The 16,844-nt window shown below is 42.6% G+C and overlaps 1 protein-coding gene across 2 annotated transcripts; it reads left to right on the top strand.

The window, feature by feature from the left end:
* The first annotated feature begins 538 nt into the window (after window positions 1-538).
* On the top strand, window positions 539-13,267 carry synpo (synaptopodin). Of its 2 annotated transcripts, none has more exons than XM_019870029.1 (4): window positions 539-682; window positions 2,876-4,036; window positions 7,429-9,458; window positions 11,107-13,267. In XM_019870029.1, exons 2-4 carry the CDS (start codon window positions 3,874-3,876, stop codon window positions 12,376-12,378), a joined length of 3,465 nt encoding a protein of 1,154 aa, XP_019725588.1. In that variant the 5' UTR covers window positions 539-682; window positions 2,876-3,873; the 3' UTR covers window positions 12,379-13,267. The 2 variants fall into 2 exon arrangements, with proteins under 2 accessions (XP_019725588.1, XP_019725589.1); XM_019870030.1 differs by lacking the exon at window positions 539-682 and adding an exon at window positions 843-859.
* Window positions 13,268-16,844: the final 3,577 nt, after the last annotated feature.

The following is a 16,844-nucleotide window of genomic DNA, read 5'->3' as shown; positions in this document are numbered from 1 at the left end:
GACATTCCCTCACTGTGGGAGAAAGATAAGCATCTAAGTGCTGGAGTCATGAAGAGTACAATAATCACTGCACATGTTTCCAACAAAATGTGGAAATCTTGATTGAATCCCACGAAAGTAAGCTTTTTCCCATTCTGTGCGTATTCTTTTGGACGAAAAACAATTTTTTTCCCCCCCAGACACTTTGTTCACATTTATCCTGCCATTTTAGTTCTATTTGGAGCACTCTGCCCGGCGCACTTGGCGGGAAAGTAGGTCAAGAATTAAAAACAGGGAAGGAGGGACGGGAGAAAAGAGTGGGCCCGACAAACTGCTCAGCATCCTCGTGTTGAATATGAAAATATATCAGAACATAATGTGTTCAGTATGCAAGCCTGAAGGAAACCATATGAAAAAGATTCCAGACAAAGAGCCCTCTGTGTTCCAGCTGACCCTCCACCCCGCCCCATCCATCGTCTGTTTCATGAGTGAGATGAGGAAGGGAGAGGGGAGGGAGGTGTGTGTGTGTGCAGAGTCATTTAGGAACTGAAAAAGGGGCAGTCCACTCTACTACTGCCGCACACAGACAGACCCAGCAGAGTACAGGTGAGCTTCAGTGAGTGGACCAGCACGCGCCACACAGCAATGAGTACTGCTGCTGCAGAGCCCGTCACCTGCAGGCCATTCTATTTATCTTCAGGGGGTAAGTTGCTGTCTTTGTTTAGAGAGAGCAGACAGGCGGCTAATTGAAACAAAGGAGGGAAAGTTTGGAGGAGATGGCAAACACTTGGGGTTTGCTGTTATTGCCCTCATTGCGGACTTGCAGGGTTCTTTGTCTCGTCGCTGTGGCTCTGCGGTTATCATCATCCGTGATGATAAGGTATGTTACATTAGGGGAAATGTGGACTATGTACTGACTTTTATGCACGGTGTGCCCAATGAATTGCAATAGGGAACTGCAAGACATTTATATGGCACTGATTGGAATATACGAGTATTGTCATGACCTTTCTCTGCTGACTGGCTGGGAGAAATCACATGATAAGAGTCTTAGAGTATCTCTACTCATGTTATAGATCTCTGAAATGTGTTTCCAATTATCCCTGTAGTACTGATAATACTTATTTTCAAAAAGTGCTTGACTCCTCTCATGTTTAAAAGTTTTCAGGTCGTGGTGGCTCCCTCTTGGCAATGGAGCACACACACCTCCCTCAAATGTTAATTTTTGTCACTTGAACTTTCACACCTGTGAACAGGGGAGTGCAATGTGTGGCAAACCATTGGGTGGATTACAACCCCAACTTGCCCCCCAGCCATTAGTTCCTGAAAATAAAATAATAGTTTCGGCAAGATACATGAGATTTGTTGGAACTCTGCCATGTTTTCGATGTCAGTCATCACGCAGCACAAGCTGAGGCATGTTAACCATCATGCCCTTCTCCCCGCTCCTCTCCCGACCAGGATTTATGAACTAGGAATGACAGTTTTGGAGTATAACCAAACATCATCGCTCAGCTTCTCACGAAGGCATTGCATTGCTTAATTGTCTGGGTCAGGTGAAAAAAAAAATCCTTCGGCATTTTAGCCATTTTTTATACAGTATAAATAAAAGCGAGCAGACACATGGCAGAACCTGAGAGTGTCAATTGTGTAAAGATGCCTCCTCATGAACTTGTTAAATGATACACCTTCAAGGCTTAGAATAGTTCAGACTACACTGATCACATATCTAAATTCTTATGCATCCAGCACAATATTGAAAGCATGCATATCAGCGAATCACTCTGCATACATTCTTTCTATTACCGGCCCACTAATGCATCCGGTATATGTACACATTAGAAGACTGAGAACAGTTTATCTGGATGTCTACCTGTGGATGCATCATTCACTGACAATGAACAGGAACACTGTGATTACACACTAAAGTGGCCTCCAGGGGCCCAGACTGTAAATGATATCCCGACTTTAAATCACGGAGGTGAATGAGTGGCACAGGGAAGCGATGGAGTTGCGGGTGAACAGCACAGGTGGGCACAGTGGAGCGGCTTTTGAAGTTCAAAGTAATTGGTGGCTAGATTGGGGGAAAGGAGGGAAGATGACATCAGATGTCAAGCATGAAAAGCACATACAGTACAATTAGTCGGGTGTGGATTTCTCAAGAAAGCTTTGAAGCAATGCCATACCAGGGCCATTATGGACTCGAGATTGACCTGAGAATGCTGGGGAATGAAGAAAATAATGTCAGTCTTCCAATGATATCCAGATCCATGACACATCTGTGAAACTCAAAGGGTTGTTGTCAGAGAGTCTAAACAGTACCAGCCTTCATCTGGTCTTACTCGCCCCCATCACGCCACTATGCGAAATTGTGGAGCTTTTTCGTTGCCGGGCACCGTTTTGTTTTGACTGTCTTCAAGGTTAGGACTCTGCTAACACATTGCTGAGTGACTTTCCTTATTAATTCATCGCTATCATCAAAGGTTGCGGGGCAAATGCAAAATCACAAACGCATCACTGGAAAGGCATTTAGTCATAACAATGATGAAGTGACATTGAGTTACCATATGAACAAAAACAAAGACCGTGTTGAGAATCTTCAAGGAGAGTCAGATTAAGGGTACATTACCTCACAATTTGGTCAGGGTGAGTATATAAATTTAAGACCAGGATTATTCATGATCACGCCAACACTTGTATTTGTCGACGGAGGGTTTGCGAAGCTCTTGGGGACTCTTATGATTAAGGGCTATACAAATAAACTTGAGGTAATTAATTTTGAAAGAGCATGACAAATTAAAGACAATTATTTTTGCTTGAAAATTCCATCAGATATCAGTTAATACTTCTCCGACTCAACAGCTAGATTTATAAAACATCTCTTTCTGTTTTGCAGGTTACCTTGGAGAGGACATGGTTTCATGGAGGGATGAGACAAAGTTGCCTTTTTGCACTTAAGCACCAGATTCTTTTCAACAAGACTTTGAGTCTGAGCCAAAACAGGCTCAACAAAACAAAACATTGACGAGGGGAAAAATATGAAGAAACAAGGTGAAGACAGACCCAAAGATTTGCCGGGCAGAGTGTAACTCAAATTGGGGTGATGGCTTCTTCCTTAATTGTTTTTTAGTACTGGAAAAAGAGCAGTGTGTTCTAAACACTTTGTTGGGCTGTAATATAAAAAAGTAACACAGGAACAAAGACATAATTGAACAGCTTCAATGCAAAGCCATCTTTGGAATGACCTTTGCAGAGTGAAATGTTATTCCTCACATGCGCCCAACAGCAGGAAACTGCCATATGCGCAGCTCCCTTTTCATCTCATACTGTAGTTATGATGGCCAAGATAAAGAGCAGATCTTTTCGCTGAAAGAAAAATAATCTGGGGGCTGGAGATTTGGATGAAGACAGAGAGAAGGCTTTGGTGACTGAAATAGCGACGGAGGAAGAGCAACGTCTGGGAAAAGAAAAAAGGAGATTTAGAGAAGACTGGGCTGTTTCTCGGCTCTCCATGCCAAAATGGTGCATTTTTTTTTTTTTGTGGCAGACGTCCAGTGGAACTCATTTGGGGAATGTTGCCTAGGCCCTACAGGGAGATCCAGTTAGATAGAGAATTAGACTTGAAGACAAAAGCTAGAGTACAGTTCTTTTTGAGATTTTTCAGTCGACTGCAAGAAAACATGTGGAAGGATTTGTGCTGAATGCACAACCACAACCGTTAGTCAACTGGAGAACCGTGCTACATTCTTTGACACATTTTTATTTTGTTTTGTTTTTCGCTTTTCTCCCTGTATACCAGTGAGGACTAAAACTTCAACAGGGAGCTTTGATCCAACTTGGATGAAAAGACTTGCATAGAGGACTGCAGAGGAGTGATTTGAACTTGGAGTAAGAATGGAGATGGAGAAAGGACACACGTCTTTGCGTAGAGGAGTGAGCTGTAGTCCAGAAGGATTGACTAAACCTATCCAGGCAGCACAAGCCACCACCGTGGAGGAGTCTAACACAACACATGAAACGACTGGACACAATGTGGAACAGATGCGAAGCAAAACAAGTGAGTGTTTGTTCACCTGGTACTTTCTCTCCTCACTTGAGTAGAAGTGTCTTTTCCCAATCGGGGCTCTGTTTCTTTAAATGTGGCGCGTTTGGTTGGGGAAAAAAAAAAGCTTGGAAGAAAGGGATAGAAGGCAAAACGTCAGAAACAAAAAAGGGTCCGCCTTCTGTGTAACTGGAGATGGCAAAATTCTCCAAGAAACATCTGTTTCCGTCCAGTCAAAATCCATGCAAGCCCGTCAGCAACGGAAATGTAATCAATAAAATATACAGCATGGTAACTGACAGCCATGTCGGTCTAAGCCGCTTGAGCCCCTATTAAAAAAACATTACGTTGTCAAAATAATTAGGAATGAAAACGCTGAATCATAATTAGTGTCAATAGCCATTCAGTCAGAAGAGACTAGATTAGGCGTATTCGTACTATCAAATGGGATCAAATTCCAGAGTTATCAACAATTTTGGAAGAATGATAAAGCGGATGGGACTGTACCATTTTTTTTACCCCTGGGATGGTCAGAACACTTCCATTGCCAACTATCAGAGAAATTAATGTTCTCTATCCATGTTACCTTGTGTGTACCTAATATTGTAGCCGTTAATTTACATTGGGTTTCCTCATACAGCTCACCGAATGCAAGGCCCTTTAACGTTGGCTACACCTCTGCACAGACCTTTGACACAGAAACACTATAAGGTTGGCTTTAACCCCTGGGTCCATCTCTTATCCCCCTGGACCCCGCCGCAATGGGATTCACCTGGAGTTTAGGTCACATTCAGTCCAGGAGATCTCAGGACCTCTGTTAATCCTTGTCTTTCCATACCGCTTCACACAAGAGCTACTGGGGCCATTGCTGTCATCCCACTCAGCCTACAGCCAGGCCTGATGAAAGATAACATCCGACAGGGTAATCTGACCTTTGATACACAAAATGCAGGGTTAGCCCTCTGACTTCAAAATCCCCCTGCTGTGTGGGAGTTTTCTATTCCACGGAGGGGAGGCTGACGGGGACGGGACTGATAGCAGAGGGAGGAGGTGGTGAATTTGGATGTGGTGAGAGAAAGTGGGTGTGGGCGATTTGATATCGTGGCTCTCGGAGCTTCAAGTTTTGTCTTCACTACAGGACAGGAAATTCCTATCCCATCCATTGCAGGTTGGAGTTTATGCCCAGAGGGTTCAAAGAGGCCAGGCACTCAGGGAGAGTGCATGATAAACACACGGACGGACAGGGAGGGTAGCAGGGGTCAGCCACTGGGGCTCTGTGGTCTCAGTGCACTAATCTATTTGCACATAAACTGGAGCATCTCCCTTTCCAACGAGGGTCAGACGCTTTTTCTGCCGTCACTCGACATCAGACGGAGATAAGCCGCTCAAAACAGATTGGTCGCTCTGCTTCAACTGTCACAACAAAAGTCAGAGCTGACATCCATAGCTTTTCTACAGAAGCCATAAGCCCTGCTGAGTTGTTTTTTTGTTAAAGAAATGAAGCTGTGTTAGAAGTAGTTAAACAGAGCTGCAGGCAGGCAGACAGGCAGACAGGCAGACAGGCAGACAGGCAGACAGGCGGCGCAGGCTCCAGCTGCAGGCACCCTCCCTCTCTGTGTGCTGCTGGACTGAAGAAAAGGAAATTGGAGCTTGTGCCACACTACAGAAAGGGAAAGGGGTGTGTGAGGCCAGCAGATGCAGTTCAGCGGAAAGCTCTTTGGGACGTACAAAAACGGCCGAGCCCTGAATGTGACAGGGGAAAGGTAAGAGAGAAAACCCTCTGCGCTCGGAGAAACTGCCCAAACTTTTTATTTATTTATCAGGTTTTTCTGTTGGGAAGAAATGCAACCCAACAGTATGCAGTACATTACTTTGACGACATAAAAAAGTTTTGGATTAATGGAAAGCTTATGTTCGGTGAGAGTTAAATGTGAAACTTTTTATTCTAATTTATGTCCATTAACTTACTTATTCTGTTTCCTTGTGGTAGACTTTTTAATCATTGTCTTCATGGGAGATTAATTTAAAGTTAGTTTGATTTAAATAACGAGCAAACACAAACCACTTTTAGTTGCTAGGGAGGGTAGCATTTAGCATTTATTTTGAGAAGCTCATGATGTGAATATCATGTGCCTGGATTTGCACCTGCATGTTACCTGATAACTAATCTGGCCGCCACTAGAGGCAAATGTTTATAGTGAGGACATTTCATTTCAAGCTTCACTGCTCTGATATATTCCACAGGCCGAAAATATTCAAAGTCAGTAGCTAATAAAAGTCATTTTGGGGAACTGGACCAACAGACTGCCTTAAAAAGAGGTCCTGGGACTTGAGTTCAAACTTCAGTAAAGCCTATAAATAACCATACAATTTCAAATTCAAACAAAAAAGGATGTGAGACTTTATATTCCTCATCACCCAAGAGCGCTCAACTGGAGAATCAATTACAGATGTATATAGTACATTTACTTTTAGTCGGTGAGCATGAAAGCCATAAGTGACATGTGTACTACCAATCTGTAATTATCATCAACCACACATAATTACTTTAAATAATGTGGCTGTCTGAATAAATCAATGTACGGAACAAAGAATGAGTCATGGTTGCTCCAGTTGTCATGGGAACCTCCTGCAGGGGCATGACATGACTTCCACCAGTCAGAATTACATGAATAATGTCAAACCTGTGCCCAGAAACAGTCATTATCCTTTGAATGCACATTATTCCACACATTATACCATTTGGTGTGGGGAGTGGGGTGGGGTGTCCTTAAAAAATTGCAACTGATATTCTCATATACTTGGAAGCTATTTTTATGCTTTTATTTTAAAATGAAATTACTTTAATGTATAGTGCCCATACTACAGAGCTTAACAGAGGTTTTTGAAGCTGCTTATGGTGAAAATGAGTGTGTGAGTGTTGCAGTAGGAACGCAGGCATGCTGGAAGTTTAAGCAGGGGGTTTTCTCCATAGTGGAAGAATGCTCAGGGAGGGACTTGACCAGATTGCAGAGGAAATAACTTTGCTGCTTGGAATGGAACTCTTAAGCTCAGAAAACAAACCATAATTTTAAGCAGAGGCATGTTGAATACTATAATTTTTAAGCGTCACAAAGCAAATGGACACCACTGGCCTTTAAATTCTGGTCAATAAAGTGAAACTTGTGGTTTGTTTTTAAATCAAACGATAATGCCGTTCTTTCTTATAGTTTTCCCAAGCTGTCTACCGATGATTAGGTGGTTAGGGAGTTGTCTTTGTTTCGATTTGAGATAAGGAACACAACCCTTTCCTCCAAACAGAGCAAGTTGGGCCACCTTTACCACGAATCAAAAATATCGAATGAAGATGACCTGTATATTTCTATTACTAACCAAAGTGCCCCTTTACTCTTTCTTTCCCCTGCTAGATCTAACCAGGAGCGTCAGCTTATCTGAGAAGGAGCTAAAGGAGGCCCGACAGAGAAGTCACATCATTGCTGCGCAGCTCACTGTCCCTTCCAGCTCCAGCTCCAGAGGCGTGCAACTCTTCAACCGGCGCAAGCAGAGAGTCAGCGCCTTCACACTGGAAAGCAGTGGAGTGCGCTCGAAGGAGTACGTAACCGGGAATGTGAAACCCAACCCGTCATGTGGCAAACTAACATGGGCAGAGAGAAGTCGTGAGGAGAAGGACAAAGACTTGAACTATAAGAATTGCACTACCAACCCACTATTCGTGCCTATTGGGAGTACACAGGCAACAGGCGATAGCATGGAGGAACAAGGCGACTGTTATGTTAAAGAAGATGTAGCTGAGCTCAGTACTATCCAAGAAAGACATTTCCTCCCTGTGAAAGAAATAGATGAGCAGGAGGAGGAGCAAAAGGATGCAGTCTACAAAGAACTTGAAGGCAAAGTCAAGGATGAGCTTCCACCTGAAAGAGAAAATACGAATCCAATTGCAATGAATCTTCTGGAGAAAGAGGCGGCGATAAATGGAGGCCACATCTCATCACCTCCTCTTGAAAAGCTTTCTAATGGCTGCCATGGACCGCCGATTACAGGTGTGTTTGTATCGAAGCAGACCACAACCATCACCAATCGAACTGCCAGGCCGTTTTTCTCACCGCTGACGGTGCAGTCTCAAGAGGAAGGTAGTCCTGTCATGGACAACCTCCCGACTCGTTTTGCATTCACTGCTCCCCAGCCAGTCGCAGTTTCACCTCCGCCCCCTCCGCCCCCTCCAGCATATCCCACACCTCCCCTACCTGCCTTCACAAACAAGCCTCCAAAGACGGATTACTTCAGTCCACCTGTGACGACTCCCACTAACCCTCCACCAACGCCTGCCTTTACTGTATCTCAGAATGCTGCTTCACCACTTCCCCATTATGGGCCCCCAACAGCTCCAAAACCTTCCGCTTTCGTTCGTCAACCTTTTCCAGAAAGGAAGTCTGCGCCACCAATAAAAACAGGATTACTTGAGGATAGTGCTGCCAAACGACCCACTAAAAAGTCGATGTTCACGTTCAAAGAGAAGAAGGTTGTCGCTCCGAACCCTGAGTTGCTTTCTCTAGTGCAAGGGGTGGATGAAAAGAAGAACCACAGGCAAAGATCTGTGCCTCAGTCCGCATCTGAGGAGGAGTTACTAGCACTGGGTGCGGAAGCATCCAACTTCCTTGCCAAAGAGGAAGAAACGGCTGAAGAAGCCAAAGCCCCAGAGTGGACCTCCTGTCTGAAGAGCTCCAGAACCTATACAAGGGTCGAACATAAACCAGAACAGACCCTCAGTGATGCATCGGGAAAAGGTGCAGATCTTTTTGCCAAGCGCAAGTCCAGAATGGAGAAATTCATCGTTGAGAACCAGAATGCAGGTCAACATATTAGACCTCCTTCTCCAACAATGTCTTTGCCGCCATCGTGGGTTTACCCATCAAATATGCCGGGTAGGGTAAAAGCTATTGCTAAAAACTCTGACATGTGCGCTCAACTTGCACTCAACATGAAAGCCCAACAAACTGCCAAGCCGAAACCAAGACAAACGGCACCAGCAACACAAGTTCAAGAGACCCCTGCTCTTGAGAATGGTTGCTCCAAGATCGAGATGGACCTCTCAAGACACAAACCCTACCAACTTAACTCATCCCTCTTCATCCTTAAGCCAGTCAAGGATCCGTTGAGTACCCTACCGAAAGGAGCACCGCAGTCCAAAAACGAGTTCCTCCCTCCATCTTTATCTAGACAGGCTTCCTTACCGAACAACCCTGCTTCTCTCTTTTCCACCCAGTCTCAATCTCCTCAGTTTCCCGTCAACTCCATCACAAGAGTAGACTATCCATCAAATTCAGCCTGTGGGAAGCCATCAACTGCTTTTTCTCCAACCCGTGTGTCATCTCCTCGGCTGGGGATCCAAGCACCAAAGCCAAGATTTTCTGCCAAGAAAGCCGGGCTTGAAGCACAGGTGTGGAGGCCTTTTATCTTTTAAGAACTTTTATGTGGTAACCTGGTGATTGCCAAACTTTATTTGGCATAATAACTGAACTATTTTTCTTTTTCCTGCATCTTCCTGTGTGTCTTCATCCTCCTCTGCTTTCCAAAAGCTCCCTCTTGAATAGAAATTATTGATGTGAATGATTTACATGATATCCATAAAGCCACACAATACATCTGTTGTTCTTTACAAGAGAAAATTAAAATGTCAATTTGAATTGAAGTCGCTGATTTCGTCAGACAACACCAAAGGCATCAACCTGAGTAAAAATGTGTGCTAACTTAATCATTGTGCCCAATGCTGCAAGACACTTTGGCACCAAAATGCCTCCTTCTTGGGTATCGGAATATAATAACTTTGCTTTGCCTCTTCCCCACTGTGTATTTGAGGAGCCGGGTGATGCTGTTACAAAGCACTTTGACAGGTGTGGCATCTGCTTTATGAGCTGCAATTTGCAATTTAATGCTTCTCACTGAAGTGAAAATGCAGCCATAGAATTCCTTTTATGTCTTTATATCTTAAGGGTAATTTGCTCTGCTCAACACCATTTTTTTTTTTTTACTCAAAATTTTGCTGCATACTTGGATTCTTTGATGTTTGCCATCTGCAGACACCACACGATTTTGCTTCCAGGACCTGCATCTACATTATTTTCATGACTTCAAGCAGCAATTCCAGAATTGTTTGTTCAAAGGAAATAATCAGTCATTGGCAATTCTTTCCGCAGAGTATGCATGCCTGTTTCGCTTCATAAAACTTCATTCACGTTCTGTTCCAATTGTATTTGAGCTAAATCTTTTCTTCCTTTGATTAAAGCTTCATACTCTTTACTCATCTGTGACCTTCTCCTCCTTTTTCTATTTTCATATTTTACTTTCACTTTTAATGTGTGGGCAAGTTTCCTGGTATTCTTGCTAACTGCTCACTGCAAACACTTGATCATACTAAATAAAATAATAAGACCCTGATAATCTTACATATAATTGTCACCACAAGCATATTTCATAACATGAGGTGTTAAATTATGTTTTGCCCGTCACTTCAGTATCTGTTATTTACACATTGGGAATCCAAATCACGTATGGTCGTACTGGTCATGAAGGGCTCAGACATTTAAAGAAATAAAACTTTTGTTTTTTTTTTCCCAAATACTCCTTCCCTTTTCATCAGCAGCTGAAGTCGTCTTCAAATTATTATTACATTGAGATGGTGAGAGCGTATTTATCAACGTGTTCAATGGAGGTGATTACATGTTGTTCAGCCAAGTATCCTCAAATCCCTGCCTGCAAAGGCCATTCGTATTCAGAGTAACCTGAGAACAACACATAAAACTAGGTCGACATGGGCTATCGGCCAGGCATAGTGCACGAACACATGCTGAGGATTAAAATTCATGGCTATGACCTTAATGCCACTGTGATTATAATAAATATGATTTAGCCTGTAGAGAATCCCTCTATTTAAAAACGCATGTGCTATTTCCCATGTATCTCTTTCCTGAGCTGGTAATGAACAAAACAATGAATCAGGTTGTGTATGTGTGACTGCCAAGTTGGCTAGCTATTGCATTCTATGAAGGATTACACACTAAAAAGCTATATTTGTTGTGGTCCAACAGAAACCAAAGGAACCCTCCCCAACCGAACCACCCAATGAGACTCGGCTGGGCCCTACAAGGAAGTACAGCAGCCCCGACTGTCTCGCCAGTACAACGTGGATGTCCGGTCTTCAAGCTAAGAGTCCCTCCGCGACCGTCTCCAGCCGATCAGTCACATCACCTATTCCGTTTTCAAGGGTTGCAAGATGCCAATCTCCAATGAGCAATCAAGGGATTCGGCTTTCGACAGTATCATCACCTTCCGTGACCGAGCCACCACAGACCTCGACATCCACATCTCCATGCTCACCGCCTTGGGGTTCAAGATGCCACTCCCCAATGGTCTCCCAGAACATCCAGTCATCCGCCAATTCCTCTGGTCATGATTTCAGATTCCAAACGTCCAATTCCTCTCGCTCGCAACCATGGGGTTCAAGATGCCAGTCCCCGGTAGTCCATGCGCAATCACCAAATGCTTTACACACTTTATCTAAAACATCCGCAAACACCTCACCACTCTCTCCACCTTGGGGATCAAGATGCCAGTCTCCTATGCTGAGCGTGAGTGCCGAGAATTCCACCCTCTCCTCACTTTCTTCTTCCAGACCTTTTCAAACATCTACAACTGCACCTCACCGTTCTCCTCCTTGGAGTCCAAGGTGTCAATCACCAATGGTAATCCAGACTATCCATCCGTCCGCTATTTCAACTTCCACACTTTCCAAAACATCAACAACCACGCCTCCTGTCTTGCCCCCTTGGCGCTCACGTTCCCAGTCTCCTGCACTTTCTCATACAAGTTTGTCTTTCCCTTCTGCGCACCGCCTGTCCGTATCCTCTACCTCTTCTCCTGTTTCCCTACCCAAGGACAGTCGCTGCATGTCCCCAATCAGTAATAATTTAGACTCAAAGGCCAACCATCGAATGCTGGCAAAGAACATAATCAATGCAGCCAAACGTAAAAACAGCCCCTCGCCAGGTGCATTGAGCGGTCACAGTTTAGCTATCTCACCTGTGGGCTATGCCCTCCATGGTTATGACAGTAAAACAGTCCAATCACGACCACTGGGGGGTCAGTCGCCTACCTTCGCCAGCCCTCCTCCAACCCCAACACAGCGGATCTGCTCTCCTGCGAGGCTCTACAACACACGCTCTCTGACCGACTCGGATGCATCCATAGAGTCCGAGGACTCGGGTCTGCGGTCACCTGGCATGCACTCTTACAACACCTGTCCCCGTGGTTGGAGCGGCAGTCTGAGGGTGAAGAAAAGCACCATCTCCACTGACCTGTGAGGTTTCAACACTTGGGGGTTTCATTGGCATTGTAAACAGAGATCTTGAATCATCAAAATTCTTCATTCACAACGCAATTAATATTTGATGTGACTTATGGCTTTCGAATGAATGACAAGAACAAGCTTTTTACATAAACAATTGTGGTAGCTTGTACGCTTCCGTCATACTGAAAGGGCAAATTTAACCAAAGATTTTTTTCTTTAACTTCAGTTTGAATAAGTGTTATACTTTACAGTCTTACAACAAGCATTCCTTAGCTTCCCGAGCTCATTAGCAATGATGGATTTTACTTTTTCAATGTTATAATCACTGTTTACTGTTCAAAACACATACTTTTAAAACATTCCTACTTTATTGATGACCACATTGATTAATAATGCTCACAATAATATGCAACTCAATGGTAATCCTTAATCACACATGGCTGCAGTATGTGTCTTATAATTCATGGCAAATTGCAATACATTGTGCAATATGTACTCAGTGTAACATAGTGTATATATGCTGCTTTATATTGCATTTGTTGAAGTGAATGTAAACTTTACAGAGTCAGAAAAGGGAGGAAGGGGGTATGTGATGTGGCATTGCTCCACCCATTTACTCAAATGTTTTATATGATTCCCCAAGCTTTTAAATGCTGTTGCAAATTAAAGGATGTGTAACTTTAGAATGGATGGGCTTTTGACCAAACGTCCTTGTTCAATTATTGGAATATTAACTATCAATTGATTCATTGTAATTTTGTTACTGTTTTTAATGAGGTGAGAGAACCTCTCTGAATGTTCTGGAGCCCCTGTTTCTGTGCCATTGTCATACTGAGCAGATTAATGCGACCTGGAGGACTCGTCATAGTAGATATTTCTATATATGAAGCTCAACTTAATGTAACACTGATTCCCTCAGCAGCGCCTCAGTTGGATGCCACTACAAAGTGCATTCCATTTTGCCTCAAATGTTTCAGTACAGATTCACCAACAATCAATTATACACACAGTACTTAAGATCAATCAAGAGCAAATGATTATAATGCCCATTCCTAATAGACACACTGATAGTTTGTACTGTCTCAATATAACATTTTGTACAACCCAGCTAGCTGCCAAAATGGATGGAAGTGATTGTGGCTTTCAAATTATCACCTTCCGCTTTGAGCATGGATCCTCAATGTAAGATAAGATAAGAAAAGATAAGATAAGAAAACCTTTATTAGTCTCGCAATGGAGAAATTCCCAATTCACAGCAGCAAAGTTATGAAAGGAAGAAGTAGAACAACAAAATATAGGACCTGCTGGAAAGGCAGCCACTCTCTCGGCGCCATTTTGAAGTCAAAATAACAAAAATAACACAACACAACACATTGGACACAAGACAGTCGTGCAATCTTCACCACTTTTCTGCATACACTTTGTTGTCTGAAGCAGTTATAGATGAAAGATGTGAGCCCTACATCGTTTCCACCATGTGTCAGCAAACACAGCACATCACCGACTTCAGTTTTTTTGAGGCACGGACACCTGCTTGGTGTTGACCTTCAGAAGGATTAAACCTGTCACTGTCAATGGATTGGTTGAAGCGGGACTCTGGGCAGGCCAAGCACTGCTGACACCCTTCATTTGAACTTTTGCAAGCATTTCTTTTTGAGGGCTCTGTGATTATGCAACTGCATTTTTACACAACTAACATTCCATACTTGCATGTCTGCAAATCAATAAATAAAGTGGTTACACACAAGCAAAGCCTTGTAACATTATTTCTCGGCACAAGATCATTTGCTAATCAAATTGTGGGGAAAATCCCAGTCGAGATTGTAATTAAAAATACAACCCAACAGATTCAAAAACTCATGGTATGTAAATGTATTCTCATGAGTTCTACCTTTAAGACATTCATTACAAAGTTTTGTGAGCGTGCCTCACTGCAGACAGAATTCAATTTAATCTGGCCATTACAAGCTCTGAAGGACACTGATGGCCCCTTAACAATGATCTAATGAATCAGGTTGGAATAATCGGACACAGATGAAAACCTGCAATTTGCCACTATCAGTTAGCCAAATAGGAATATAATGAGCATTCGGCTACCTACAAATTGACCTCACACCCACTGGCATCCATTTTAATTTGAAAGTTGTTTACATACTTTGTGAAAGGACCGAATTGCCAAAATGTGAGCGTCCAAGGTCCAAATCAACAATTCATCTCAGGTTCCGAGACTGCCATCTGTAGGACTTTAGACAGAAGTTCAAATGACCAAACACATCCATACATAAAAGTTCCTCAAGTTCAAGTACCACCTCGGGTCGTGTGAAAGTACACTTGTAGAATATAGTAGGATCCTACATAGTCAAAATATGGTCAGAATGGGTTATCTGCGAATATTATAATGATGAGTATTACTGTATTGTGGTAATAGTTTGCAGTGATGTCAAGCTGCACCGCATTACACAGACATACAGTATTGACATTAGTTCCTTAATCGTCATTGATTATTCAGATTTTGATCAACATCGACCTCCCTTAATCCCTACATACAGGAAAAATACGCAAGCACCTCTCCGTAGTACTGACTCATACGTCCGTCATGCAATTCAGTGAGACGAACTTGTGCAATTTATATCGCACCCAAGCTTGACATCACACCAGGAACCATGAAATCTCGCAGTTGCCTCGCCTGTTCCGTGTTCATGAAAAAAGGGAAGAAACAGGAATTCATCATTTGAGACACAAGAGGCCGCTATTGAGGTCAAAAGGGCGAAAGCGGGTTCACTGGTATGACTGACTGCTTGGAATAGTGTACACACACTGGAGTAACAGCCAGTGGAACTGCAGTATATTCAAATTCTTAGTTTCCTCCCGGGGATGCTTGGCCAAGTCTTTACTGCAGACACCTTCACTTGTTTGTGTGTCTTGCGCCCTTCCTTTTTGCCTTCAGTGGGTGAAAAGTTTAGCCTGAGAAAAAGTCACTGCTCACTTGGCCATTGTAAAATATTCTTTGCCTTCAAAGGTCTTGAGCTTTTTTTTCACAGTATGTTTTGGGTCATTTGTCATCTCCAAAGTGAAGATGTGAGGCACCATCCTTTGAATTTTGGAGCATTATGATGAATGTGCACACAGTGTAAAACCTTACAGTACACCTGAAAAAAAATTACCATAACTAAAACATATAAAACGTTAGAACCACTCGAGCCCCCAAAATAACAATACAAATGATTTATTTATTTGTTTGGTAGTAAAACACAGAAACGGGAGCAACTGGGGGTTTAGCATCGGGATGCATCGACGTGGTCACCCTTCGGGTTGGGAGAAGACTGCCTCACCATCTTAATCAAGCCACACTGAAGAGATGGCGCCTCACATAATGACACATGCATACTGCAGTGAAAATTTTTAAATTGTATTGTGTTTGGTTTATAAATGTTTTCTGACGAAATCTACTGTGTTTTGTAATAAATGCATTTTTAGTTAGGGGTACTACATGTGAAAAGTATCAATATATTTAACTATAGGATCAAGAAAGTGGAACATTACCATTGTCTAGATTACCTTAAAATATACTGTACATACAATTCCAGAAAACAGATACAATACGCTTGAGATGTGTGCAGAAAAGTACACATTTATACAGAGAATCTAGTACAGTGATTCTCAGCTGGTGGGTCGGGAGTCCAAAGTGAGTCGAGGACAGCTAGTTTAAAAAAAAGCGTATCCATCGCATAAAGATGGCGGTAAACATGCCAGCCTCCTGTAAAATAAGGCATGGCTCATGTCGTATTATTAGCGATCAATTATCCTTCTTCTTCTTTTCCTTTCGGCTTTTCCTATGACAACATAAAAAAATGGACGTGATGGAACATATTTGTTTCCATATTACTGAAATTAAGTGTTGTTCTTTTCATGATTGAACATTGACAAATTCTACATTTCTTCACACTGACCCTGTTCGGGTCCGAATTAACCCGTTTTCAGGCAACAGATGGGAACAGCTTTCTAACACCACTGATCCTATGACTGTATAAAATGTACATTAATGTGATGGAACATATTTGTTCCCCATGTTATTGAAATGAAGTGTTGTTCTTTTCATGACTGAACATTGACAAATTCTAAATTTCTACACACTGTCCCTTTAAATGAAATTTGCTATACAAAAAATAGGACAACGTTAATTGGTATCAGTGAGTACTCAAATTGTGAATACTCGTACTGATATCGTCTGAAAAAAAGTGGTATCGAACATCCCCATTTTAAGGTACAAAATGCTATACATGTGTTTGTCACATACTACTTTTTAAACAAAACATGTTAGTTATTGCGTGTAATGTCTATGCAACAAAAAGAAATTCCAGGTCCCAGGGTGACAACATTTGAGAAACACTGATCTTGTGCGTTATGTGTTCATTGCAGAAAAAAAGAACACTTTCAAAATAAGAAATTCATGTTAGTTCAATTTAAGATTAAACATTG

This window comes from Hippocampus comes, unplaced genomic scaffold (assembly GCF_001891065.2).
Source record: "Hippocampus comes isolate QL1 unplaced genomic scaffold, H_comes_QL1_v1.1 scaffold9, whole genome shotgun sequence".
Lineage (NCBI taxonomy): Eukaryota > Metazoa > Chordata > Actinopteri > Syngnathiformes > Syngnathidae > Hippocampus > Hippocampus comes.
The sequence above is the reverse complement of the archived record's forward strand: the minus strand, read 5'-3'. Positions and strand labels throughout refer to the sequence as shown.

Excerpts from the sequence above, each read along its gene's own strand:
- synpo (XM_019870029.1), top strand. The coding sequence starts at position 3,874 with ATGGAGATGGAGAAAGGACACACGTCTTTGCGTAGAGGAGTGAGCTGT. Across the intron at positions 4,037-7,428 it reads ACAGATGCGAAGCAAAACAA|ATCTAACCAGGAGCGTCAGC; the intron begins GTGAGTGTTTGT and ends TTCCCCTGCTAG. Across the intron at positions 9,459-11,106 it reads AAGCCGGGCTTGAAGCACAG|AAACCAAAGGAACCCTCCCC; the intron begins GTGTGGAGGCCT and ends GTGGTCCAACAG.